Below are 27823 nucleotides of genomic sequence, written 5' to 3' on the forward strand. Positions count from 1 at the left end.
AAGAAAATAAGGACCTGTATGTTTATCTGCTAAAACATTTACATAAATCTGTACTTCTTCCTATTATGTGAATCTTTGCCCAAATAGTCCACTACATGCGGGATCATAAACAAAGATGGCGGACGAAGATGTCGAGAAAACGTACCGGTGGGAAGGAGATTATGAGAAAACTTGGTAAGTATGATCAACATTTACCACAGAAGTATGATTGGAAGTTATAAGCAACGTATAAACGTGCATTTGATATCCACGAGTGGTTATGTGATGCAAACGTGAGCTGTCAGACTTCGTTATGAATGTGAGTTGGGGGAGGGGGGCGGTTTTAGACCGACGGCACATGGCAGCTTGCTGTTGTTGACAGTTGGACGTCAGATCAAACTTCTGCAGATTTGAACAAGTACCACTGCACGATGAGAGATTGTTAGTCAGATTAAACAAGAACTGTCTCTAAAACACGAGTGAGATGGCATCTTTGTGCAGTCTGTATTCGTTTCAGCAGTGCACTGTTTTGTATTTACAAAGCAACTTGCAATATAGTGCACTGTGTATTGTGTCACTTTATAATGAGGGTAAAGCACTGAGAGTGACTGCATTAAAATGTTGCTACTAAAGAAAGAGCAGGATGTAGAGAAGAGAAGAGAGACCGAAAGAAAGATCCATAAATCTTCACATCATAGATGCAAGCAAATTATGATAGAGTTTCTACAATATACACCGAAAAATACAATATACTTCCCGGCAAGATATGAATACAATTAGAAGCCGCTTAATTGCACGGCCTATTAACCAGTGAATTTTGTGCAATCATCCGGCTGGTGCAATAATGCGAAGTTATCTAGATGGACCACACTGATTTGGGATTTCGGGATTCCGTGCAGTTAACAAAAGTGTGCGTCAATCCGTAGTGCAATTAACTGGCTTCTACTGTATATGAAATACAGGTAAGTTTTATCAGATGCTTGCTTTTAACACTTCTTACAGTATTGAAAAGTTCCTTCCAATGAATAAAGTTGTTAATGTTGTCCCCTGTCTGTGAAGGGAGGTACTGCAGGAGGATGCAGCAGGCTCGCTCCAGGCCAGTGTGGATGACATCATCCATAGGGCCAAGAGGAGGAGGTGAGGTCAACGACCTTTCAATAGACTTTCATCATCAAGTTGTTTCCTCTCATTGTACACAAATGATTCATGACTACATTAGTTAAACATCAGACCTTCCTTTGTCTGAGTTGTGATGGGGGCACTTTTGAGTTGTAAAGACGGTTATCCAAATCCAACTGGTGATTCAGTTAGTCAGTCATAGTCATATGGTGTCTAAGTTACAGCACGTAACTACATGTACTTAAAATAGGAAATATGAGTAGACAGCTTTCTTTCTACTTCTACCACAGTTTACTAGTCACTTTTTTCCTTCGTATATACTATGCAAATTGATATACAAATGTGTTAGAATTCTTGCCATTCTGGTAGTAGAAATGAAATACATCTGTATATGATATATCACATGGTATGCTTTTATACTGTTCTTTCTTTCTTCAGATTACAGGATAGACAAGTCAATGTTCGACTGGGGATGGTGAGTTATGAATTCTCTGTACCATCTTTTTGTAACGTTGTGCAATGAATACATGGCTGTAGTACTACGTTATTGGACAGTCAACAATTTGATATAAATCATTTTGAAACAAGGTACAAAATTTTAAGGTACATTGGTTTTACCAATGTTTTTCTACCTTCCCAGATGCGACACCTGTTTGTAGTAGTAGACATGTCACAGTCTATGGAAGACCAAGACCTCAAACCAACAAGAATCCTGGTTACCCTCAAGGTAAGGCTCATCTTGTGTAAAGTTTCCATCTTTAGTTTTACAGGAAACATACCCAGAGGCAGAAATACTCATTAGTTTAAAAACTAATTTTATTAAATAAATTTACTTAAAAGTCTGGTCTCTGCCTGTAATACACTTATTTTCAATTAGTTAAAGTTTATTTTTCTTCTTCTTAGTTGCATTTCTTCTAGGATTAATATTGTATATGATGTGAGACAAAAGTAGTTGATTTACATGCCTTCCATTCTTTTCAGTTACTGGAGAATTTCATAGAAGAATATTTTGATCAGAATCCAATTAGCCAGGTAAGACTCTCATTTCTCTTTTTACGTAATTTCATTTGCTTCAAATACATCAGTAGTATGTCGCATTGAGAGAGTCCTAGCCTAGAAAGACATGGAAGAGTTGAACTCTTGATAGCTTTCTTATTCAAAGTAATCCTTCTCATTTTATTACAAAGTTTTTACCACATTTGCTTCAGGATAGTTATCTCACACTCTTGTGCCAAGTTTCCAATGATAAGGTTTTTTCTATGAATAGTTTTGTGGATCAATTAAACAAAGTTCTATTCTTCCGTACACAACCTTCTTTGATTCTTTCCATCTGTGGCCTTCATCAGTTATGTGATGTAAATCATGTTCTAAAACATTCCAATGTCAAGTAATGACATCACAATACAATAGGTTAAGTTTAGATTGCACTGATAGCATTTTTCATTTTGTACTGATGAAGGTAACAGATGGTTGTTGAAACATTAACTGAAGAATCAAAGAAGGTTGTGTGACAAAGAAGACTGTTACACTGTTTCCTCAGCTTGGTGTCATCACAACTAAGAACAAGAGGGCAGAGAAGCTGACGGAGCTGGGAGGTAACCCCAAACGACACGTCACCCAGCTGAGGACTCTAAGCAGTGCTTCTTGTGTCGGGGAACCCTCCATCATGAACTCACTGGACCTTGCAGCACAGACACTCAAGTATGTCATTTTCCAACTATAGTATAGCCACCTCAGTAGAGCCTTACTTTTCAACAAGTATTTTAATAGAGTAAAATCTGAACATAGTGTCAGAAGTGTCCCCCACTAGTGTCCGTACCCCCCAAAGTGATCCCCAGAAGTGTCAGTATGCCCACTAGTGTCCGTACCTCCAGATCTAGAAGTGCCATACCCCCAGTAGTGTCCGTAGCCCCAGAAGTGTCCGTACCCCCAGTAGTGTCCGTACCTCTAGAAGTGTCAGTACCCCCACTAGTGTCCGTAGCCCCAGAAGTGTCCGTACCCCCAGTAGTGTCCGTACCCCCAGTAGTGTCCGTACCCCCAGTAGTGTCCGTACCCCCAGTATTGTCCATACCCCCAGTAGTGTCTGTACCCCAGTTGTGTCCGTACCCCCAAAAGTGTCAGTACCCCAAGTAGTTCTGGTACCCCAGTTGCTAGACATATGAGCATCATCAGTCAGGGCTCGAAATACACATACTTAACTTGCAATTTGCACGTAATTTTTGAGATTTGCACGTAAAAATATTCTGAACTTGCAATCTTGCATGTTGAAAATACCTGGCCTATAGTAAACATACTGAAGCCACGGTGCCTTTGTTTGACTAACGGGGATTGTCACCGGTCGTCAGTAGGTGTTATAAATAATTAAATTTGGCTTTGCTGCAAACTTACATGCTGATTATGTGGATATCTTTCCAAAATTTGAAGTTCTGTCTATATTTTCATGCGCCGATTTCTGTCCGTCAAAAGTGACAGAATGAGCAAAATTCTTATCCGTCCTGAGCAGCAAAATTCCACCAAAATTCCACCGATGGATGCTGGCTAGAACATTGCAGTATAGACTAGTTGTATTTTCAGGGCTCGAAATACCACCTGCATATGTATGTTAGTGCAGGTAAAATTGGATCTGTGCAGGTATTTGTGATGTCTACCTGCACCTAACCTGCACTGGTCCATATACTGGGTTTTATACATAAATGTCCTATGATGTAGGTGCATATGGATGGTTATTATCTGCATTGAATGTTACCACCTACATGTATAAAGTATTAAAAAAAAATAGCAATGGTTTCTGAACAATTTTTATATGATCCAAATTTATAGTGGTGCAGGTGAAATTTGTCAGGTGCATGTAATTTATAATGTTACCTGCACCAGTGCCTGTATGCAAAGAAAGTATTTCGAGCCCTGATTTTGCATGTAAATTTTTCAAATTGCATGTTAAATTTTTGCCAACTTGCAATTTTGCATGTAGCAAAAAAAAATATTTCGACCCCTGTCAGTTCTTCAGTTTAGGTACAGTGTCTGACCATTTTACTGCCCCCTCAATGACACATCTATGAATTTTGTGGTCCTCTGTTCTGTTCTGTTCCCCCAGACACATGCCGACCCACACCAGTAGAGAAGTACTGATCATCATGGGAAGTCTCACCACATGTGATCCTGGGGACATCAACATCACCATGAAGGTCAGTTTTCTTAAGAAACACTTTATCCAAATCTTTATCTTACAGTTATTAAGACAAAACATTACCTTATAATCTCCAAAGGTAATGCTATTCTTCAACTGAAATTCAAATAAAGAAATAAAAAAACGTTTAAAACCCCATTTGAACTTCAAACCATAAAAATTTATTACTCCCAGCTTTTGATTTTATGCAGGTATTGGTTATTCTTGCAATGATGTCACTGCAAAAAAATGCAGCTTGCAAAAAATTGTATTTGAGAGGGAAAAATCATGAAGATAAAAAATGCCTAATCATCAAGATAGAATACAGTTACAAGATACATTACAATATCTGCTTTGTTTATTCTCATTGCTAGCAAGCTGCAGTGCCAGGTTCAGAACTTTAATTTGTTTACCAGGTGGCAGGAATGAAAAGCTGGAAGTAAGATGTTTTAGTTGTTTAATGTTCAATAACATCAGAGGTGTATAATTTTCTATGTCTATTGAATAATACCGTTATGGTTAATTGTAATCAGGAAATGTTTTCTTTTGGTGTCATTGGTGTCACAACTAAACTGGTTAGAATCAGCACTGAATGCAAGGTCAGCCAATAAAGATGTAAGACTTCACTGTCTGAGACAGTACTGGTTGTTGATGTCCTGCTTCTTCCTCCATGCCTTATAGATGGTAAAAGACTTGAACATCAGGTGTTCAGTGATTGGCCTGGCAGCTGAGGTTCAAGTGTGCAAGAAACTGTGCAATATGACAAATGGTAAGATGCTGCTCATTTTGTTAGACATACGCTAAAAATAGTTGATATTGTAATAATCATCACTTCAGTATACATGTATTACTTGACTATTTTTCACTGAAGCTTTCAATATTCAGTCTTACAGAAAAGTCTTACACTGATCTTGTCGTATTTCTTACAAAATGATATTTACTTTCATTTCCAGGAACCTATGGCATTATTTTAGAAGATACACACTTTAAAGACTTGTTGTTGGAACACTGCACCCCTCCCCCTGCTACTGTAAGTGTTATCTGTGTTCTTTCTGACTTGTTATGACATATTAGCACTTTTATGATAAATATACTAACAAAGTAATTTGCATATAACATCATTATTTCTTGCTGCAAGCTAAAAAAAAAGGTGATTAACTATATAATATCATCTGTTATTGCATTGTTTATTTTAGCCATCATCATATCATATAATTCCATTTACTGTAGATAGAATGTTTGATTTGATTTGATTTGAAAATAATTATTTTCTTGTATAGATCTATGTTTCACAGTATTGTTGTTTTTGTCCTTGTTAGGTAAACACTGATTCTTCTCTGATAAAAATGGGTAAGTGACATTTTTCCCTGTAACTACTTACATTGCTAATGTTTTGGCTGACAAAGATATCACAAGATCTAAGTGAAATGTTTTTGACTCAATGGTCATTTTGTAAGTTCATGCATGTTGAAGATACTCCTGCTTATCTACATTTTATATAAACAGTTGTGAAATCACTTGAAGTGTATGAAAATAAATTTGAGTTGATGGAGTAATCATTTAAGTATGCAAAAATGTTTATGAATTTGCATTCTCCAGGTTTCCCTCAGCATACTATAAGTCAAGACCATGATAGTGTCAAACCTTCCATGTGTATGTGGTGAGTATATATGAATTGTTCTTTTTATCTCTTTATTTTCAATAATACAACTTGTCTTATTTGGAGAATGGTTGTCAAGAAATAGCAATGCAATTTACTATATTTCTATGAATGTTTGATGAATGTTTCCTTGAATTGTCTTCCCTGATAAAACCTTGATATAGATTCTTGAACTACCATGAACTACATGAGCATCCACAGCTGTAACAGTGCCTCCTTTCTGTTTTTCTCTGCCCTGCAGCCACCAAGATACAGAGGCCCAGTCCTTCACTCCATCAGGATATTTCTGTCCACAGGTAAAAGAACAAATCATTATTAGCCTCATCTGAAGCAACTCCTCTATGGCCGTATATGACACTTGATATTGTAGTTCGTTCAGGATGGTGAGTCTTTATCATACCTTCTTGTGGCAATACTGCAACCAGTTTGGGGCTTTTTGGTCATGCAGCTTCAGTTTGGTAACATTTGGACACAGGCCACACTCATGTATCCCATGGTTTGGTTTTCAGTCAGCAATATGTTAAAAAATCAGTGATTCTATCAGCAATCAAATAAAAAGTGGTGTCATTTTCTTCTTCAATGATAATGAATTGTTGAATTATGATATTTTTTGCAGTGCCATGCAAAGTATTGTGAGCTACCTGTGGAATGTAAAATTTGTGGTGAGTATTCAAATACTGGTACATGATATTACTTTCTACTTCCACAACCTTTATCTTTTCATTCTAAAGGAACAACTGTCAATATAGAATACAATCAAACCTTAAGTGTACATATATTAAGACCCACATGGCCAATGTGACCACTTTCTTGTCCCATAGATATTTTTCCCATTAACCATTAAGCACAGACCAGATTTTATTGATCAAAACCACAGAACAAATAAAACAACATGTACATGTAAGTCTCTCATTGATCACAGTCATGTTTCCTCCAGGGTTGACACTAGTATCGGCGCCGCACCTTGCACGCTCCTATCATCACTTCTTCCCACTGGAAAACTTCCGAGAAATCCCTCTAGAAGAACTTGATGCAGAACTTTCCAGGTATTTTTACAATTTACTCTCTGTCCAGTTTTGTCACTCTTCAAAGTGCTCCAAGTTTAACATCTACTTTATTTGCATTTTTTATATGCACTTCTTGAGTCTGTAATGTTTATGATGATAATGATATTCGTAACATTTCTCTTTTACCAGATTTTGTACAGGGTGCCAGGTACAGCTGAATGGACCTGTGGTAAGTTTTGCCATATTTCCAAAAAGAATTAATGTCTAGAAAATGGTGTATACTTCTATACAGTAGTTTGATATCTTTACATACATTTTGTACGTAAACCTATGAAAATATTTGAGTGCACTGTTGCACCCACAGAAAAAAAGTTGGGTGCACATCTTCAATTTTGGGTTCACATGTACCCAGTATTTTGAGCCCTGTGTATCTCTCTCTCCCTCTCTCTCTCTCTCTCACCCCCCCCCCTCTCTCTGTGTATGTGTGTTTTCTTCTATGTACATGTGTATCTATGTGTGTGTATGTATGCATGTATGTATGTATGTCTAAGTCTTCGTCAACATTTATTCAAATTTATGATGTTATATGTGTGTGTCCAGGTGTACTGTTGTACCAGGTGCTCACGACCCTTCTGTATCGACTGTGACCTCTTCATCCACGAAACTCTCCACTCCTGTCCTGGCTGTATCAACAAGAGGATAGGGCCCAACTCATCATAGGTTTGTATGTTCTTACTGTGATCTATTTGTCAAAAAAACAATGCCCAAGTAACGTTAGTCATATGCTAGGACATACTACATGGGACATACATGTATGTATTTAGTACAGATGAGAACGCAGTCTCTACATTGGTTCATACTCCCGAACTGTACTCTATTTAGCCATGAATAGTGCCAGACTTGACAAAAGTTGTAATGTGATACATGTATGTGTAACATATTCAGCAGAGAGTAGGGGTCATACATGTTGATTACTCTACCACAACTGCAACAAGTTTAGCACAAATATGGTGCAACCCCTCAGACTAGTCTGGTATAGTACCGGGTATTTGATGAGAATTCATGCAATGTATTCGGGTCATGTTACAATATCAAAATATCATTTTCTAGCAGGGAACTAAGCCTCAAGGACGATTATCATACATTTAGATCTCTTACGATTACTTACTGTAAAGAGCTCACTAGTAAAGTATTGTCTATGGAGTAGAATGCAACTCTGCAGTACTGCTTCAACATGCTAGATGTCTCAGCTAAAGTATTAGCTCTGTAGGGTCAGCGAATTGATGCAAAAAAAGATCTGAAATTCTCCGGAAAACTGAAGTGTCCAAAATGTCAAATAGACTTTAAAAGATGTTATGACCACCCTTTCTGTATATCATCATACTGCACGCCTATTTTGTTAGTACTGATCTGGTAAACATTTCAGACGCTGACTTATGGTATTTCATTTACATGTGTTACATGTATATACATGTACTCATAAAAACTGCCATAACTACTTTTCACTCCTGCAATATGAGATAAACATGTGTAGTATACTCATTTTCCAAACAGACCAAGATCGTTACTGTTTTACCCAGAAAATACAAGGCTTGTGATACAATTCAGGCATACATACATCTGTCTACAAGCTATATGATTTCTACCTACGAAGACATCAAACTAATCAAAGTTGGATTTTGTTGTGCAGCTGTATAGTTGCCATGTTATCAAATTCAAAACTACATTCTTCCTGTTCATTTATTGTCCACTTCTCTGCAGATTTTCTGAGATTCGGTTTGTATGTACAGGAGCTTGAATTTCAGCTACAAAACTTTCATATCAATAAACTGCACTAACAGTTTCCTATATCTGCGTCAGTGTTGAACTGTACCCACACGTGTTGGATGTATTTGTGACTGGATGGCTGGATGGATAACTCCCCTGCCCCTCTTCACCTTGCGGGAGGTAAATCCTCTGATACCCGAGCTCCCATGATGTGAAACCCACCTTGCTCCTAACCAGACAACTGTGTTCTGAAATATCAAAACACATTAATGAGAAATTGCACATGCTAAAAATCTCATTTAGTGGAGTTTCTAGACTGAAATTGCAGTGATGCTTTTGAGTGTGTTTGTGTTGTTAGGGCTGGTTAACCATGTGAACACATCCCATGGCCAGTAGACATGAAGAATAACATGTTCAGGACCAGGCTGTAATAGCAGTTCCACTCTCCTGACCTTGACTGGGCCTGGGTCAAGAGGTTCCAGCAGTATCTGCAGCATGAGTTGAAACATGGGGAGGGAGAATTTAAAGGATAAATATAACTGTGTCCCATTTAGAAAGAGTTGACCAACATCAGGTGTACATCTTAATAGGACTTTCCTTTTTTTTTATTGGAAACTTCATTGTGTATGGTTCACTGAATATTAGAATACAAACTCAAACTTCTCCACCCCATAGATGTCTCTTTTGGCTTAACTTCAGGATTCAAGGGTGATCTACAGCAACAGTTCAACAGTTTAACAACTTACTGGTGAACTTGCTTCATCAATGGAACTTTCTATAATATTTCCTGGGAAAAAAGTCTGAAATCTACATTTTATTAATACAAGCATGGATTACTATAACTGGTCTGTCGTAATTTCCATGATTTATTGCCAGTTATTTGTCATTAGTCGGAGATAGCCTTCATTGCAGAGGGTCCTAAACCATTCTGTCTGGTCCAGCAACTCCCAAATACTTGTGTAATCCTCCATTTAGATTGAGCCTACAAATTTCTACTTCAGAGGTCATCTCTGTAGGCCAGTAAGGTCAGGGATGTCATTGACCCAGCTAGGTCCAGTTTCATGTTGATGGAGAAAAGAATTAAGGGTTGAAAGTGATCCCAAATGTTCAAAGAAACCTGGGAATTTTACACAGATAGTTTAGATGGGATACTGATAAAGCACAACCCCTAGGACACTTGACTCCAGGTATATCGAATTTCATATGCTCAGTGCTTTCAAAAATCTTTCTTCCTTTGATTTACCATGAAGTATAAGGCATCTTGTATTACCATGTTGATGGTGACTAGAAGTGCCATTTCCTTAGTTTGCCTCTGTACCAAAGAAGACCAGAGAGCCTCCCAGCCAGTTCAGGCCAAACCAATTATAGCTTTTAAGCCTCTCCTTCTTTCTCTTTCCCTCTCTCTCTCTCTCTCTCCCTCTCTCCCTCCCTCACTCTTGCTTGATAGGACAAAGAGACGCATCACCTATAATACAAACAATGTAGGTATGAATTAATTTGATAGGAATTCAGATTAATTGCTCTCCAATCTGAGGTTGTTTTGGACATCGTTTTTGGCAGGATTTCTATTTTGTTCGATTTTGTCTGTCAAAACTGGACGTAAAGAAAACCTGACCAGATTAAAAGCGGAACAAAAATGCTGAAAAAAATGTCAAAGACAAGCCTAACGAGCCTAACCTCTTCTAGGAGAATACAGATCAATGCCTGTTCATGTAAATTTTGTAGGTTTGGTAGGTCCAAACTTGGATGTCTAGGCAGGGCTTGTTTTTTCTCCAGGGTGTTTTCAGCCCACCCGACTATTCCAGGAATCCCAGCTGTCTCCATTGTTATGTCTTAGCCACAAACAGCATTTTTGGGGTCACTTCCTCAAGACAGAAGGTCAAGGGTCAAGAGGTGGAGTTAGAGTGATTTTCCCAATTTTTTGCATGACTGCCCAGAATTATGGTATCAATAAAGCAGGTAATGGGATCAGTTGGTGAATGGGTTCCAATAAGTGCACATGTGTTGACAGGACGACCCCTGTTTATATCACTCTTTGTAAGGGAAATGTGGCCATACAGAGTCTGCCAACATAGACTAATACAGTAGTATTATAACGAATAGTACAGTATAGGGATGGTCAACATCAGGGACTATGGGTGGATGGGATGGAAGGCATTTGATCTTTCTGAGTATGATATGTCTGTAGCAGAAAACTGTCAGTAAATACTCTAAAACTATCATGTCCAGCACAAAAAAACTCAAGGACAATGGAAATTCTGCTGCAGTACCATGCTCAGCCACCAGGAGACCAGTATACAAATCAAATCAAACATTGACATTGTCTTAACAAGATCTGCCCACATACCAAACATCACAATCCATCCATACTATTGATAGTATGCTGACCACAAATATCTAGAAACACAGACACACGTACAATCTCCAGGCAGATCTACTAGTGGCATAAGGAGTTTAGCTGGCCAAGGAGTGTTCTGAGCCACCAGGGCTAAACTCCTTGTGCCACTGGTAGATCTGCCTGGAGATTAACTCAAATACACACACAAATAGACATATCCAGAACAATACCGTCTTTTTTCATTTAATAAAGGTACTGTGTACATGTGTACAATTCCAATAAAGCTGGGCTGCCTGGGCACATGGTTTTTAAGTCAGTGTCCCCAGTTTGCAAAGGCACCAGTATTAACATTTCTACAATGTAATGGTGAAAACCATGGGTCAGCTTTGTCCATCCACAGCAGATGCAGTGCAGTGATCATCACTCCTGGGCTCATAACCTTGGGAAAAAATGGTAAAGCCAAAGGGCAGAAAGGCTATCTGGTGTCTAGGCTCTTTCACAAGGAGAAACTTCATAAACACACATATCTGGCATTCCTCTGTTTTACTGGGGCTAAATGTCAAGTGGGTTTGTGTGTCAGTACTGGTGTAAGATGTATAAGGCTAGTCCCGAATGGGCCGTATCTTTGACATCTTGTTCCTCTTACCTCATCTTAGCTGGCAGGCCTGTTTTCTGTGTACTCAGTACTTCACAGGTGGTTCTGAACTTTGTGAACGTCTCAACATTCTCAACCAAAAAACAACAACAACTTAACAGAAAACAACTACATGTACTCAACAGCATTCTATTTTATTTCTATTCAACTGCACCAAAACAATGGACAACCCATACAGCAGTGCTGATTTTATATTTACACACACACACACACACACACACACACACACTTAGTGCCATAGATTTTTAATCTCCAAGCAGATCCTACGGTGACATAAGATAGTATCATAAACTAGCTGAGGAGTGTACCGCCGGGGCTAATGGACACTCCTTGGCCGGCTACACTCTTTGTCCAGTATACATATATGATACTGTAGTATCTGTTTGGAGATTGATAAACATACAGGTTGTAGCATCCTTGAAGTAAAAGACAAACTTTAACAAGAAATCAACAAAGCTTGACATGGACCTGACATGTTCTCACTAACACATATTAGGGAAACACAAAGTTCAGATGGAGAAAAATATCTGCACAATAAAATACCAAGTCAAAGCACTGACAGCATCAAGCATGATGGACATTTTGAAAGGTCTGCGTCACCCCCCCCCCCCTTCTCATTCTGCCCACAGAGATTACAGTCAGAGGGCTAGTATAGTAGTCAATTTTTGTTTTTTTTTCGAGGGAGGCAGACAGACACGTAGGCAGACAAGGAAATCGTGGCCGCTACCAGCCCCCCTGACTAAACCTCTGCTTTGAGAAAAGTATTTTCTTCTTTGGATTCATACTTGTCATTCCACTAGTACCTATGTAGCTCTGCAATAGAGATTCCTTTTTAGTGCCTCATTGATTTAAATTCAAGTGCACATCAAACTTGGCCCTTCTCCCACCCAAATTCCATAATTTACCCTGTCCCTGTTGATCGCGTCTTTAAAGCTTAAATCATGCAGCTTGAGGCCAGACACACTGGATTAAAGATTTTATCTTGGAATTTCAGCAGTACTGTTGTTGATTGCTAATCTCACAGTGCTCCTCTTACAACATACTAGAATTAAATCTCCGATCAAAGTTATATCTTGATCTCAAAGGAGTAAATAATTGCAAAAAATGCTTTGAAGGCATCTCAATCAAAGGAAATTCTGCCATGATAAGACCTACAGAATAAGCTTGCATCCATACATCCTAGAGGTCCCACAGTTGCCTATGGAATGGCTTTATCTCTGTAAAGAGTATTGGAAGTTTAATCTGAGGATGCTGTGGGCTTCCTGAGGGTGTTCAGGTTACAAACAAAGGATGCTCTGACATAGTCTAGATGCCAGCCATGTTGATGTCCGCATTCCCTTTCACCCCCTTTGCACTAGAGGCTTTGAGATTTGACAAGTCACTCAACAAATTTCAAACATAAAGAACAAACTAAAAATTGTTCTGGTCTTACATAATTTTCACATCATACAACTCTTGTCTTAGTTCAAGAATCATACTTTCATACTCTTGTGTATTGAAAGACTAGTAGAAATTGAACTTATGGTTTTAAAAGTTAGCTTGCCACAGATTCATGAGCACTCACTTGGAAAGCCGACTTGTCTGTCACAATATCCCCCTATTTTGTCGAATACATTTTTACTATTTTTCAACCCACAGAGGCCAGTAGGTATAGATATGATAGAGAATACTAGTAGTACAGGTAGCTTGGCGCTGACAGACATGATGTCGGTAGCTATAATTATGCCTTGCTATAACCTCCTGAAGAAAGGCATTGATATGTGTTCAGTTTCATCTATTAGATAGTCAGGATTTGTCTGGATATTCTGCAGGATTTCCTTGATCAGAAAGTGTATCCCCTCCCATCTTGTTTTCACTACCTTATGATTGACTTGTTTATGTTTTCCTTTTCCTCCAGCTTTGCTGGTTCAACTTAACCTATCATCACTATTCTGTGAATCTCTCCAGGTCCATCCTTTACCCAAGGGATTATAGACCAACAGGTGAAAACATTCCTCCTGTAGCTGTAGACTGGTGGTGAGGAGTAAGCTGGGCTCTAACCAGCTTTGATTTTTTTCCATTTGATATTCCGATTCCTGTTGACGGAAAAGGTCTGAAAATTCTTAACTTTTTCATCATGTACACGTTTCCAAAATTGTTCGATGTCCAACCCATTGGTTGGCCATGATTTATTCATGGGTTTCTTTATATATTTACCCACTGATTTTTGCCCATCGAGTTTGACAGAATGGTCTTAAAATTTTTTGTATGCACTGTAAGTTCTGTCAAATGATGGAATGCTGGTGAGAATTCAGACATCCACAAACCTTGTGTGACTATGGTGGCTCGGTTTATAGAGACTCAGGCATGTCAAACATGTGGAGTTTGGACTTTAGGACGACCCAGAAATTTTGTTAGCACATTCCTGGTGTTCTCTAACAATTTATCTTGGCTGCAGGAGATAACGTTTGAATTGCAGTTCAATTAAGATGCTTAAGCACACTTAGTGGCCACGTTGTACCTGGGTTTTGTACCTAACAAAGTCTTATCATGCAACTAGACAAACCATCGATCATAAAGCATATCTGCTCTTTTATCTCCACTTTAACAGAAAGCGAGGAGAAGTTGAATTTATCCAGCAATAGTCTTATTTTGTATCTGTGAACTGTATCTTTTTATCATGTCTTGTTGTGACCTGTATACTTAGCCAGGTGTGGCAAAAATGTGCAATAAAGATCTTCATTCATATTCATATAATTAGTACTGTGAGAGTTATAGTGATAAATGAAAAGGAATCTACATGTATTTGTATTAACCATTCGATTACCTTGTCTCTTATTGTCCTAATTCGTACGGGTAACTACACAACGATTGCGTATATGATGATGCCACGTACCTTCCCTCACATGGCTATATAGTCAGTTTGCAGTTTATCTGGATTGTACAGAATCTACTCCAAATTTAGTTGAAGAACAGCATACCTATCTTTGATACATGTTGTTTTTTTCATGTTAGAAGAACTTTTTTTCAGTACTGCATGAATGAATGTTTCTTTTGGTTAGAAATTGTTACACTGGCACATATTACCAGTTATAAATACACAGTCAGACAGATGGATATTGTCTATTCTGACTGATCAAGGACATTCTACTTAAATACAACATCCTTGGACTGATATAGAACAACTCTGCAGTCAAACAGGTGTCCGTTCTGGCTTCCCGCCATACAGACATACTTGTCAAGCCCCATGTAGATCCGACCCTTGGCTCACCCCATGTCTGTATTGTCCCCCAGCTGCTATCAGTCAGTGCCAGCCAGCCTGATAGGGCTTTGTTTCCCAGGATTGTGGCTTGTAGTTCTGTTAAGAGATGACCTTGTGTTATCAGGGATACCTCCCATTGTGTGTAGAAACATTTGTCTGAAACTGTACATCCATACATCAGAATTAAAGGCCCTGGGAAACACTGCAGGATTGGTTTATAGGTTGACTGGAGGGGGATCTGGCGTGTAGAGCCTAGCTGGAGGGCTGATATGCTGTAAAAAGCAATCTAGGACATCATATTAACCAAGAAATGTCCTTGAAATGATGTAGTATCTGATCTGTACATTTGAGTTGGGCATGGATATTGTGAATTTAACACAATCTCCATATCCATGTCAAAGTTTCCTGTCCCTTTTCAGCAGGGTTTTGCCAACCTGTTCCCCTCTACCAGGGTTAGTGTTAAAGGAGACATCTTCAATCCTGTCCAACATCAGGGAATGAGGGATGTTGACACTTTGGTCCTTTAGCAACTGAGCCCCTGGTTAGGCCCATGTCACATTTCCAACCTGGGGTCTGGCCAGGCAGCTTTCGGGAATGAAAAGTATGACATAAAAGACGCCAAACTGCACAAGACGTTAAGAGAATAGTGATGGGCATTATTTGGGTATATTGTTACGTATACATTTCTATTTTTCATTTCCACAAACAGTCCGGCGGGGCCTCAGTTTGGAAATAGCATTAGCCTTATAAGCAGACCTCTAACCTCTAGCCTGATTAAACCCTCACTAATAGCAGCTGCCCGGCATTCAACCCACCTTCGATCCTAGAAGGGACCAGTTACAGCCCCGGACAGCAGAGTTTGTGTCACACAGACTACCTAACCTCAACCCTGGCTGAGTTGACTAGGCTAGGAAAGGTTGTTGGACTGAGTTGACTGTGCCAGTTGGTAAAGTGGCCAGATCGTACTGGAGGGTCTACATGGGGGGTCCTGACAACGATTTACGCTGAATTCAGAAGAACCCCCTATGTATTACGCTAAATCAAGGAAGGCAATTACGCTAAATTTGGGCGCCTCACTACAAATTACGTAGTTAAGATGGTTTTCCCTACGAAAATAGCTGCTTACGCCTTACAGAAAAGAGCGTGCAGACCCCCGTAATGATCTCATAGAGCTCTGCACTTGTGGTTCACATCACACCCACATCAAGGCAAGTGGTTATCTCAGGAAGCGTGCCTTATCTGTGTGGGAACTCTGTAGTAGATGAATGAATGATGGAGAGGGATGAATCCAGCTGATAGATAGTGTCAAGGTCAGCTGCAGTCAGACTTGAACTCTACTTAGGGACAAACCATTAAACATATTAAAGGGTATCAACTAGACAGCTTCTTGTCACTCTATTATCTCATCATTTGACAGAATTTTAACAGTATGTAACATTAATACTGAAAATTTTAGACCGTTCCATCAACCTTGATGGAAAAAAACCAATGGGTTTAGTATTTTAGATTTTAAAAATGAATTTGTGCTGGCTAGAGCACAGATTGTTTCTCTTCCTATCAGTGCAAGATTTATATACTGTGTTCTCCCATTTTAATTTGTACCTGCTCATGATGTCCTTCATTGTACAGCCATCACAACTTCAGTTTGCTTTTCAAAAAGTTTGATATTTATTAGTTCAGACTTGAAACTGTACAAAAGAGTGGGTGCTCCAAAGTCCCATATGGCATGTTCTGACATTCTAAAGCCCCCACATAGCCTGGAGAATAAAGGAAGAAAGTTTCATCTGATGCAAGGTGACAGAAAGGTAGGAGTGGGAAGGAAAACAGTAGTCTGGTACTGATGGAATGTGAAGTAAAACCGTCCCATGTGATTAAAATTCCAGTCTTGGCAACACACAGCAGTCAGCAGTATAAGGGCTGGGTACCGGTACAGAAAATTCAGGTCCAGGTCCGGTTCAGGTACAAAGCATCAGGTCAGTATGACTCATACCAATGGTACATTTCACTACAAAGAAATCTGTTTGGTTGAGTATTAGACTTACACTGGCGTTTTAAAATCCTACAACGCTAACTGCACATGTACGATTGGCTGTAAAACTTGCTACAAATTACTATAAACTCTACTCTACTTCACCCTTGTTATTTTCTTCCACCTGCAAGCACTAAAACGTGTGAATGCCTGATAAAATAATCTGTTAATTTTCTAATCGGTCCAACATCCTGTCCACCTAATTTTTTCCGGTCCGTTTTTTCTGGACTGGTCCAATAAGAAAAACCGGTTTTGTACCAGTACACTGTACCGATACCCAGCCCTTGTCAGCACAGATTCTACTTTAGTCCAGCCGGTCCCGGTTTGGAACCCTACCTTAAGAAATTATTATTTCCGTTTTAAAGCGAAAGTGTTTGACCTGGTATGCCTTGATGATAATTTGTGTATAGGGGGAGTTATTACTAAACAGAAACTCAATATGGCCACCTATGGACATTTGATTGGCAACTGACCCATATCTTTGGTCAAAAGACCACAGCCATTCACATCAGTCATATTTAAGGTGCTGACTTTTTGACTGTACGTTTAAAGTTTAAAGGCAGAAAATAGTCCAATCTTTCTACATTGTTAAACAAATTCAACACAATGATGCACAAGGTTTCCTACTACCAGTCATTTTCTTTCTTTATTTTAGAACTTTTAAAACTCTTCGGAGAATCACTCATCATTCTTATGGCCCTTGAGCCTGCTGATGCAATGACTCTTGGTGTGGCGGACATTCCTGAGCTGCAGGGGTGGGTGGGTGTCTGCCAGGTGTCAGGAGATGTGTGATTCACAAGGCCAGGTGTGAGCAAGGGCACCTCAAGGGCACACTATTTATCTGTGAACAGATGGTTCCCTAATCAAACCTGAGGTGGTAGAAATGTTCAGACTTTGCACTCAATAAGCAGATGTTGTTGACTTAATAGTATAATTCGCCCAAATGCAAAAGAAAAATCGAGATTACTTTATTCCAATTTGATTATACCAACTTTTCTTGAAATTCGACAATGATGATAGCTAAACAACTACTGCTTTGAAATTTCTACATTGGTTTGAAACACCTCTCAGTGAAAAGTCAGACAAAACAAGACTTTTGCTGGACCCCTAGTGTATTTTGCATGTACAAGGCAGCCTGGCTCCACCGACTATAAAAGCACATTGCGTTGTGTTGCTGGCCAACTGTGACTCAAAAGTTCAATGTTCAACATAAGTCAACCAAGTATGGACCACTGTGGAATCATCCTTAACACGTTTACCAGCACTGTGGGACATTACATGGAAGTACACCAAGGTTAAGATCACTCCCAGTTCTACTTCTGGAAAATAGATTGAATCTTAACTGGTCTACTAGTACTAGTCTTCAAATGCTACATGTACATGATTACCATTTTCATCTTTTCCTATGTTGAATGATGTGAAAAAAGTCACAAATCAAATGAAAACGCACATGTAGGACCAATTCAGGTCTGCGTCATTTACTGGAGTAAAAAAAAAAACTCCTACCTGGCTGTAACCAGTCTACTGTACTCTACTTCACAAAAATTATGAAAAGAAACGCTTAAACCAGTAGTACATTTTTATACTTTATTTTTGCAAATGAGGAATGTCTTAGAGTACCAAACAAAAACTGCAAGGACAAGCAGCCCACACAGTAGGTGTAGCACATGTTGAGGCTCTGTCAGCACCTCTTGCCCCCATGTGAAGCCTTCTGGCTGCTCCCACACCCTGGGTTGTAGGAATGCATGAGCAGGAATAGCAGGGAACTGGGTTTAGTTTTACCTGTGAACAGAAATGCCAGTAGTGTGACACATTAGCTAGAACAACTGTCAGGTAATAAAACATCTGTGTTGAAATGTTGCAGATGGTGTTACACAAAGGCTGCCTCTACACGACACAAAGAAAATGAAACAAGAGCATAGAACAGCTGTACAAAACATTCAGAACCAGTATGCATGCTCTTCTATTGGCATAAAGTGCCAGGCACCTGCTTGATAGACTGTTGAAAAATGTCCTTGCTTCTTGGTAGTGATGTACATGTGAAAATGTTGCAGACTGGTGGTAATCTTAAATTTTGTTCTAACACAGCTGGCAGCTTTGGCTGTGAGGAAAGCCATTGGCTGGGGCTTGATAGACCAAGAACTCTCACATTGGATACAGGAAGAAAGAAAAGTTGGAAACTAGAGAAATGTTACTCGTCACCAACGTCTCTCTTTGAAGTGTAGAACTTATAAATGGACCTGTTGTTTTAACAGTAACCCAGTTTAGCATTACAACAAAGATACAACCTAAAAAGTGATTCGAAAGCAGTTTAATCTACATCAGATACTGTTTATAAAAGCCATTGTGCACTGTTCAAATATCAGCACTTTGAAAAGTCAACAAGCCACTACTTCCAAGAGCTAAACCAGGTAATCGTATCTCCTGCAGATTCCTATTCCCAAGTCTCTGCAAGGTAAAGAAAGGTTCACCTGAGCAGGTGAATGACACTCCTACCTGTGTAGACACAAGCAGGTGCAAATTACCTGAGCTGTTGTCGGAGAAAACACCTGCTGTTTGCTGATGGTCGTCCGTGTCGCCAGGAAGATGGAATAGGTGATAACAGCTGGATACCAGAAGGTCCGATCAGCAGAAATCTGTAGAGAGACGCACGTTTTGTGACAATCAGAAAAGATCAAGGTTTGGAAAAAGATACATGCATCTATCAGTGTACTTCCATAGGAGGGGGGTGGTGAGGATGTCTGTAGCACATGGTATTGATGTTAGATATGTTTAAGTTGTAAAGCTAGCTGGGATGTCCCTGTAGCTCAACTGGTAGCAGCCTGATACAGTTGAGCTGGTTCCAACTAGCATCTCAGTTTTGGTTGTACCCATATTTCCGAAGGGATGTGAAATTGGTTTTCTGTATTCAAAAAGGTGCTGTGAGTAAAGATATACTCTGAAACTGAAACAACAAGAAAACCTATGTGTATGTGTGTGTGTGTGTGTATGTGTGTGTGTGTGTGTGCGCGCGCATGTACACGCCACTATGTATCTACAATTGTCTGAACAAACGAACGCAAATGTAAAGCTACCTCATAGCTGTGTTTGCATCACTTTAATGTGCTCAGCTGTTTGCTATGCTCTTAGTTGTAAGAAGCCATCTATTCTAATTATACTAATAATGAGTACAAGTGTTTTTAATGCTAGACTTAAAACACCATAAAAAATGCTTTTAAGTTCTTGCATGTTCAGTCCACCTGTTTTATGTTTCAACATGTTCAACCAGGCATATAATGGTTGTATGATATGTATACCCCACCACTTGAATTCTAAGTGCTGTAATACAAACCACTGATAGCCCTTGAATTGACGACATCAAACAAGAGTAAAGTAATCCACATCCTAACACTGTTTGGTCTTGTAAATGGTGGTTACTTAACCCACTTTCAACTGGTCACCCCATATCAGTCCACATCTTACGATCAGTCGTAATTAGCAACTGTGCATTTTATTGCTGTCTTTATCAAGAATAATTTGTCTTCCATCTGAAGCTTGTTGGAGCTATAGTTATTAAGTTTCATACCAATCTAAGATATCCTTCTCTACGAGACGACAAGAAAATGGCAATTTAAGACAGGTGTGTTAATCTAATAGCCTTTCAACAGTCCAAGACCAAGTAAACTTTGATACTGTGGTGTTGAATTTGGAAGTTTTCCTTATGTTACTACTGTAGGATCAGTCAGTCAAGTTTTTACAGGTGGGGTTTACAAATCAAGACACCATTAACTACTTACTAGATAGGTATGGGCAAGCTTTTGTCAAATAGGAAAAAGGTCTTTATGCTCCTGATATATATAACAATAGTTCACCTTTATCCGTAGGGTAACCTTTATCCGTTCTTTTTAAAAACAATGTATTTAGTGAAATCAGGTCGACAGATGATGGTTTCAAACTGCAATATTTTGAACATAGTACAATTTGAAACTACAGTCCATCGACCTGATATTCCTAGATACCCTGTTTAGTAATACAACGGATATAGGTTACCCCGCGAATAATGGTGAACTAACGTTACTATATAGTGCAGGTTTCCAAGACCCTGCTAACGTGATGGTAAAAAAAAAAAAACATACATAATTTTGAATTTGATCAACCAAATATAAAGAGGGTCTGTAGTCAGTATCCAGCAATTCACTTCAAGCCATAACATATATCTAAATCATAAGATTTTTTGTTCAAACTGTGTTTTTTACAGCTTTGGGCTGAATGTAGCCTGGGATTTCTACTGGGGCTCATTGCACTTAGGGCATGCCAGTGCAAGGAGATGGGCCAGTAGAAATCAGATGGTACCCAGGCTAGGCTGAATGTGCAGAACTGAAAGAAGTCATAGGTAGCATCAAGGAGGTCTTTTTAACCTCCTTGGTAGCATACCAAAAGTGCCGTGTACATGTTTGCATTCCTGTCTTTTGTCCAAGATTGAAATCACTTGTCTTGATTAGCCTTTCAAAAAGGAAATCACTTTTCTCCAGCTTGTGTTTTCCTGCGTCTGTTATTTTGGTGTAAGGTGTAGTCAGGGTAAAGGGCAGATAAGCCAGTTAAAGGCTTATCAGTTTCAAAGGCCTTCATGGCTGCTGGAAGTCTAAACTATGGTCAGCTTTGGCCAGCCTTTGAAGACTTTTTGAAGATAAACAGTGGTATTTCGGTGATAGAGTGGACTTCTGCTGTTTCTTTTCTTTTCTATGTAGGGGAGTACAGAAGATGAATTGTGCTTTCATGTTGCCAGTTTTGGGTGACTGACCAACAAGTCCAAATGCGGTTACATGTAAGCTCATAAATAACGAATGCTTTCATTGTTCGTAAATGTCAAAGAGGTTATTCTGATACTTATACTGTTCAAGGGATCTCTGTCTGTCCTTGGGATTCCTGGTATGTGAATTTCAATCTCGCTTCAAGCTAGGTGGCAAACTTCCCCAGCCTGACAAATCCTCAGAGTGCTTATCTAGGTCCCCGGGAAGACCTGCCTTCATTGCCGAACAGATTCTCTGCTGGGCCTGGCTGAAAGTCTGGTTTCCAGGGTATAGGTCAGATGATTCGAGTGTTTGCCCAAACAGAGCATCTGACTGATCAGTGTTTTAAAACAAACATTCCTGTACTTAAAACAAGAAAGCTTCTGAAAAAAGCTGGCCGGTGCGTATTTTGGAAAAAGCCTGGATGTTAAACAAAATCACATGAAAAAAAGAGTTTTTAAACATCGAATTACTGAATTGGTCTTTCTTCTTTTAAAAAAACACTATATGAGATTTGTCTAACAAAGAAAAAAAAATTTAGCAAGTGGGGTTCGAACCTACGATCTACGGAAGATAGGTACCGTGCTGTAGACCGCTCGGCCACGCTGGCTCGATTACGCAATAGCACGTATAGAAGGGCTATTTGCTTAAAGTGACCGATCCATCCATCCATCCATGCATCCATGCAACCGCTTCTCCCGTCTCAAGCACCGGCAAAAATCGAGTTACGGTAAGCTTTCAATTTTGAGATTCCACAACAATTCCTTATTTTCTGTACAACACAGACTACTTGAAGCGGCACACTCTAGAGGAGAGACATCCTGTGAACTGTGGATGACCTGGTCAAGAGAAGCAGGGAGGAGAAGAGCAGCATGGTGTCCATCCAGTCAGCAGACCAAATCTGGCTTCCTGCAGGGACCCTGGACTTCTGTCTGAGGAGGTCCCTTGTTATGTCCGAGACATGTCTCATGTTAGTCACTCCTGCCCTGTCACATTAGTACTGAAGCTAACCATTTGGGTTTTTTTTAGTAACTAAAAACCATTTATCATTAAAACCTTCCCCTAAAGAAGTGATGCAGGCAAAGTACACCTTTAAACATGTTGATATTGTATTCCTTAGGGCCACATATATACAGGTTAGCATCAGTTTGATACCTATGTTGTATCTTTTGAATTAGCTCATAAACCAAGTAGAATCTTCATTTGAAGTGAGATTTATGTATGTTTTATGTAACATAACAATCTCCTATCATTTTGTGTGTACGTTATGTTTTTCTCTGCAATAATACCCAGTTAGTGCATTATTTGAAATTGACAGTGGCACACATACATATTACTTGTGGCGTTGTGCCTACTGGTATTGTTTATGTCCAGTGTGGTGCCCCTTCTGTATCAGAATTAATAACTTGACCCTCCTGCTGATCCATTTTCATTTAAAGGACCAGTTATCAAATTTAGCAGACAAAAGGTCATGTTTAGGAATTTCTTTGGTATGAAAAATGGGCATCATTAAATCAGGCAATGACCTGGATAAACCCATAGCCTAATGAACTGTGTCCTTTGTTATAATTCACAGCATGAACTTGTCAGTGTTAGCCTAGAGGGGAGGCAGAAGGTTTCTGTCAAGGTCGGAGGAAGTACAGTAGTTCCTGAACTTGAAGGGGATCTTTGGCTGTCCCCTGCAGGTAGAGGCCTGTTAAAGCCAAGGTCAGTTTGGATTAGAAACTTTAACAAAGACTAAAGGAGATCTCTGAGTCTGAATCAGGTGTTAATCTGTTACCAGGTGTAAGACAATTCTTTAGAAGATAGTTGGTACAGATTCCTTGTGCACTGTAAGGATTGAGTTAGCCAAAAAGAAGTATGTCTGGGTTCAAAATTCTTAGGACAAAATATATATGACATTGGGCGGATTCAATTCAAAGAAGAAATTGTTTACTCCTTTAGGTATTTGAAAGGTCAGTCCTTTTACCAAGTTCACATACCCAGCATTGGGACTAATCTAACAAATAAGAGGTGGATATCTGAAGTAACATCACTAAGACATACACAAGTCCCTCTCTGCTAACTTGCCTATCAAAGAAGCACCTTGCCCCACTCCCTCCTGCCAGGCCTGCAGTCAGTTATGAAGATGTCAGGACAGATTAAAGAAGACAAGATGCTGAGTCTTACACAAGTCTTAAGGTAATATTGCCTCTCCCCTGGATATGAAGGAGAGCGACTTGATTTTCGGAAGAGAAAACAGTCACAAGGTCAACGTGGTAAGTCAGGGAAAATCCTTGTACTCATTACCTTCAAGCTCTCCTCTTACAGTCGGCTGCATGTTTGTTGCCACAGCTGCTTACATTCATGTTCTAATAGAAGGAGAAATGTTGCAGGTCAAAACATGCACTTTTTATGAACTTGTGTGTGGAAACATTTCTATTTTGAATATGAAAAGGTTGCCCAGATGAAGAATTTAGAGCCAGACTGTGCCCTGATTGCCAGTAGTGAATACTTGTCAGCACTTTCTTCACCAAAATTCAATGAAAAATCAGCAAAACCTTTCTTTGTTTATTTTCAAGACAAACTACAGATAAGACTGCATAAAACAGCCACAAACAAAGATTTCCTGTTTAGGGTAGAAATTTCTTGAGGATGGGATGAGGAAGGACAGGTCGATACAAATGTGTCTGGTGACATGTCAAATTTTCCTGTGTGCAGCTGAAAAGTAGTCTCTACCAGAAATACTGTACATGCAGAAATTTTCATGGTGGTTTTATGTTTCGCGGTTTTCACACTGCCAATTCACAGTGAACTTAAAACTGCCGCGAACACTCTTCCATGGCAGTAAGAGCCTACAGTGCATGGTGCTACCACAAACAGTCCTTTTCCCCATTACTGCAGAATTAAATCCCTGTGAACTTAAATGCATGTACAGTAGTAGAAATTGGCCAAAGTGGTCAACTTCTATCACATGGCTTGGTGGTCATTGAAGTATAAATTTGTCCGCTATTGGTTACAAATGGTAACTCTGGCCGGCCAACTCCTCTGGCCAATTTCGACTATTTTCTGCCAACCTACCGTAGTCTGGTAGACATTTGTACCTGTGGAGTGTCAGACAAAACAGTAGGTGTGCGCTGACTGGGAGATAACAGAACTTGTGCTGTCATGGCTGTTATCATCCTAAAGCTAAACCATTGCAATAAACAACGATGGGCAGCTTATTACATCTACTAAGTTTCACAGCATGACGTCTGGAAGTTCTTTATTGGTGACCCTTTCTGTGGACTGAGCTTTGGATCAATTTTCTCTGGCCAGTGTTTGATTCTGGGCAACAACTTTGGGCGGTGCAGACAGTTTATCTCACAGTCCGTGAGAGTGTTGCAGAGTCTGGGCGTGTGTTAAGAGCACCTACTGGGGTGACCACTTGGATGGCAACACTGGACACTTGATGCAAAAGATATAAGCCAGGCCTACACTCTGTTTTGAGACTATTCATCAGCCTAAGCTATTAGCCTGTAGGATCTACAGAAACACTGCTCTGTTATTTCTGTATCTAACATAGCCATGCCAATCATGTGGTGTGAGGCTTAATGGGGTTCTTCTATTGAAACAGGGTGGACGGACGGACATAAGTCTTATCGAGGACATTAGATCTACCGCAACTTCTTTCGGTTTGACTGCTACATGATTATTTTATCAGATAAATGTCTTCGATCCAAGAACGCATCATCTCCACCTTTTGAGAGAAATGTTTTGAAACTCGCAACTTTACTGTCGACATGTCATGTCAAGCTAGACTGAACAACCAATGTTGAACCACTATGAATATGATAAACTCAAGGAGTGTCAAGAGCATTCTATCGTCATGGTCAATGCATAATGAGAGTGTGAATTGGCCTGTGTGGTAGTTTATCGCTGTATCACACGGGCTTGATTTTTAATACGGATGACATCCTTTTAAGACCCAAAAACTAATGCGTTAGGGATGAAACATCCAGTCATTTCTTTCCCAGACTTGGTTTGCCCTATGCCCTTACCTCCAGTAAGACTGTAACTAGTGTAAGAGACCACCGTTGCCATCCCAATAATGTTTTTAATGCCTTTCTTGTATAAAGAGGAGGACAAGGGCGCTGTGGCCCCATACCCTGGCCATGTGCCTCCTTATCCTGGAGAGCAGATCCTTTGGCAAGCATAAAATTCTGATTGACCAGGATGCTAGTAGGTTACATGTGGCCATAGTTTTTTGGGGGGCGAAAATCAATGCACCCGGATGTCATCCATAATAATAATAATAATAATAAAGTTTATTGCAAATTCATGCCCATTGGGCTAATTGCAAGAAAAGAATTAATTACAAGAAAAGAATTAATCAAAAGACTAATTACATGAGATGAATAAATGTGGTCTGAATACATGTAGATAAACTAAATTCTAACATACAAATATTAAGTGGATGAATATACATACGATACATAATGGGGTACTAAGTCTACGTAACTATTACAGGGTTTGACTTCTTTCTTGATATCAAGTCAGTGCGGCCTAATCCGTGGATAAAAAAAATGCGCCAGTGGCAATCTACGGAGGATGGTGCGAAGAGCGAAGAGATCACTACCCCGTGGTCATCACCAGCCGAGGAGCCGCCAGCATCCCACTCCCTCACAGGAGGAGACACTTCACATCCTGTTACAAGTATCCGTGACTGAACGCTGTGTTTTGTATCATACTTGAACGCAGTTAAGTGTTGATAAAAGTCTTCGCCAACACACGTAAAGACCGTATCTGCACTGAGTAGAATGCGATACTTCGGCTAATCTTGTCCAAAGTCAACGTCTTCCGGTATGGACCACCCAATGGCGGTACCTGCTACAGCCGCCTATAACGAAGATGAATGCATCTTTGTACTTCTTTGACCCCACTTTGATGGAACGACCATGGCAAACAAATGGACTTTTGTTGGTATTTCTATTGGAGTTCTCGCGGAGCCCGTTCCTAACCCTCTTGACCCCGTAGGTAAACTGAAGTATCATGGGGATATCGAAATGGGTGTTGCGGCAGACCTTGTGTTCACTGGAGAAATTCCTAGACAATTTGTCATAGTTTTTGCCACAGTGGTTGAGCTTCGTGTTCCTACAAACCACACAAACATCGAGTGATTACGGATCATAACGTAGGGAAAGTGCTAGGAGGTGCAACGAAATAATAGCCTGAAAAGCAGTCGTTTGGCCATGGCCCTTACCTGGTGACGATGCGTGCTCCGTTTATAGATCTTGACACTGAATTTTGCTCTCCTCGCACAATTCTGCAGTCGTCATCCTTATCCTCTGCCATGGTCCTGTTATCACTTACAGAAGAAATAACGGGATTACATAGTCTTCATCCTTGATGAGTGTCGACACATCTTCGTTCCAAACATCCTTCACCGCACATCTTGCTGTGTTCCCTTGATTCTCGTCAGAAGAGGTCAAAATGAGAGCAGGGCTTCCTGTTATCTGACGAGGTGCTACTTGAGATTGTGCCGCAAAGATTCTCCCATGTCTTTCGTCAGCTGAGCAGGAGGTCCTGGTGATGCTGACATGTTGCTTGCAAACACTTGTCTGGAGAGGTCCAGAGGAGCTAGTCTGGAAGAGGTCGGGGAGGGTGCAGCGGATCTGTTGAAGTCATCGCTTGTTTCTGACCCGCCAAGTACTTCAACAGCACCGAGAGCAGGACCAGTGGAGCGGACATCACTGCCGTGTTGCGTGTGTGTACTACTGGTGGTGGCATCTTTGTCCAATGGTTGTCTTGATACCCTCTCCGTCAGTCACTATCGCACATCGACGAAGCGGCCAAGTGCTCAGACCAAGAACAGGCCTCTTGCAGTGCTCCTCTAATTACGGACAGGTAGCACGGTCCTAATAGCTTATGTGTCAGCACCAACGAGATTTGGGGCATGGTCCATGGGATCGAAAACTCCCTTACAAGACGTCGCCTGTGCAGCTGTAAGTCCACCGGACTCCGATCATAATTGCTGTGGGAGATACATGTGTACACTACTTCATACGGTTGGCATCTTCGTAAAGGGGCACACCGTCAAATGGATACGAATTCTAAACAAATACAATGTACGAT

General features: G+C 40.0%; 1 protein-coding gene and 1 long non-coding RNA gene across 3 annotated transcripts; one reads left to right on the plus strand and one right to left on the minus strand.

Annotated features, from left to right (window-relative positions):
* The first annotated feature begins 56 nt into the window (after positions 1–56).
* LOC118430593 (general transcription factor IIH subunit 2-like) lies at positions 57–22964 on the plus strand. Of its 2 annotated transcripts, XM_035841561.1 has the most exons (17): positions 57–174; positions 1039–1116; positions 1537–1573; positions 1739–1825; positions 2080–2130; positions 2639–2799; positions 4193–4283; positions 4946–5033; positions 5218–5294; positions 5584–5614; positions 5864–5924; positions 6166–6220; positions 6541–6586; positions 6862–6970; positions 7121–7160; positions 7532–7651; positions 22516–22964. In XM_035841561.1, the coding sequence occupies exons 1-16, from the start codon at positions 116–118 to the stop codon at positions 7649–7651; spliced, it is 1191 nt and encodes a 396-aa protein (XP_035697454.1). In that variant the 5' UTR covers positions 57–115; the 3' UTR covers positions 22516–22964. The 2 variants fall into 2 exon arrangements, with proteins under 2 accessions (XP_035697454.1, XP_035697455.1); XM_035841562.1 differs by lacking the exon at positions 22516–22964 and having other exon boundaries at positions 7532–8498.
* LOC118430594 lies at positions 18535–27707 on the minus strand. Its single transcript, XR_004832875.1, has 3 exons — positions 26952–27707; positions 19487–19597; positions 18535–18743 (listed from the first exon to the last, which is right to left on the minus strand). It is a non-coding gene; the product is annotated as an uncharacterized LOC118430594 (long non-coding RNA).
* Between the last annotated feature and the right edge of the window lie 116 nt (positions 27708–27823).

Source organism: Branchiostoma floridae, chromosome 14 (genome assembly GCF_000003815.2).
Source record: "Branchiostoma floridae strain S238N-H82 chromosome 14, Bfl_VNyyK, whole genome shotgun sequence".
In the NCBI taxonomy this organism is placed as follows: Eukaryota; Metazoa; Chordata; class Leptocardii; order Amphioxiformes; family Branchiostomatidae; genus Branchiostoma; species Branchiostoma floridae.

What these genes read in the sequence shown, in the direction of transcription:
- LOC118430593 (XM_035841561.1), top strand. Translation starts at nt 116, where the DNA reads ATGGCGGACGAAGATGTCGAGAAAACGTACCGGTGGGAAGGAGATTAT. An exon ending in TGTGGAATGTAAAATTTGTG is followed by an intron (nt 6,587 to 6,861) that starts GTGAGTATTCAA and finishes TGTTTCCTCCAG; the next exon opens with GGTTGACACTAGTATCGGCG. An exon ending in CTTGATGCAGAACTTTCCAG is followed by an intron (nt 6,971 to 7,120) that starts GTATTTTTACAA and finishes CTCTTTTACCAG; the next exon opens with ATTTTGTACAGGGTGCCAGG.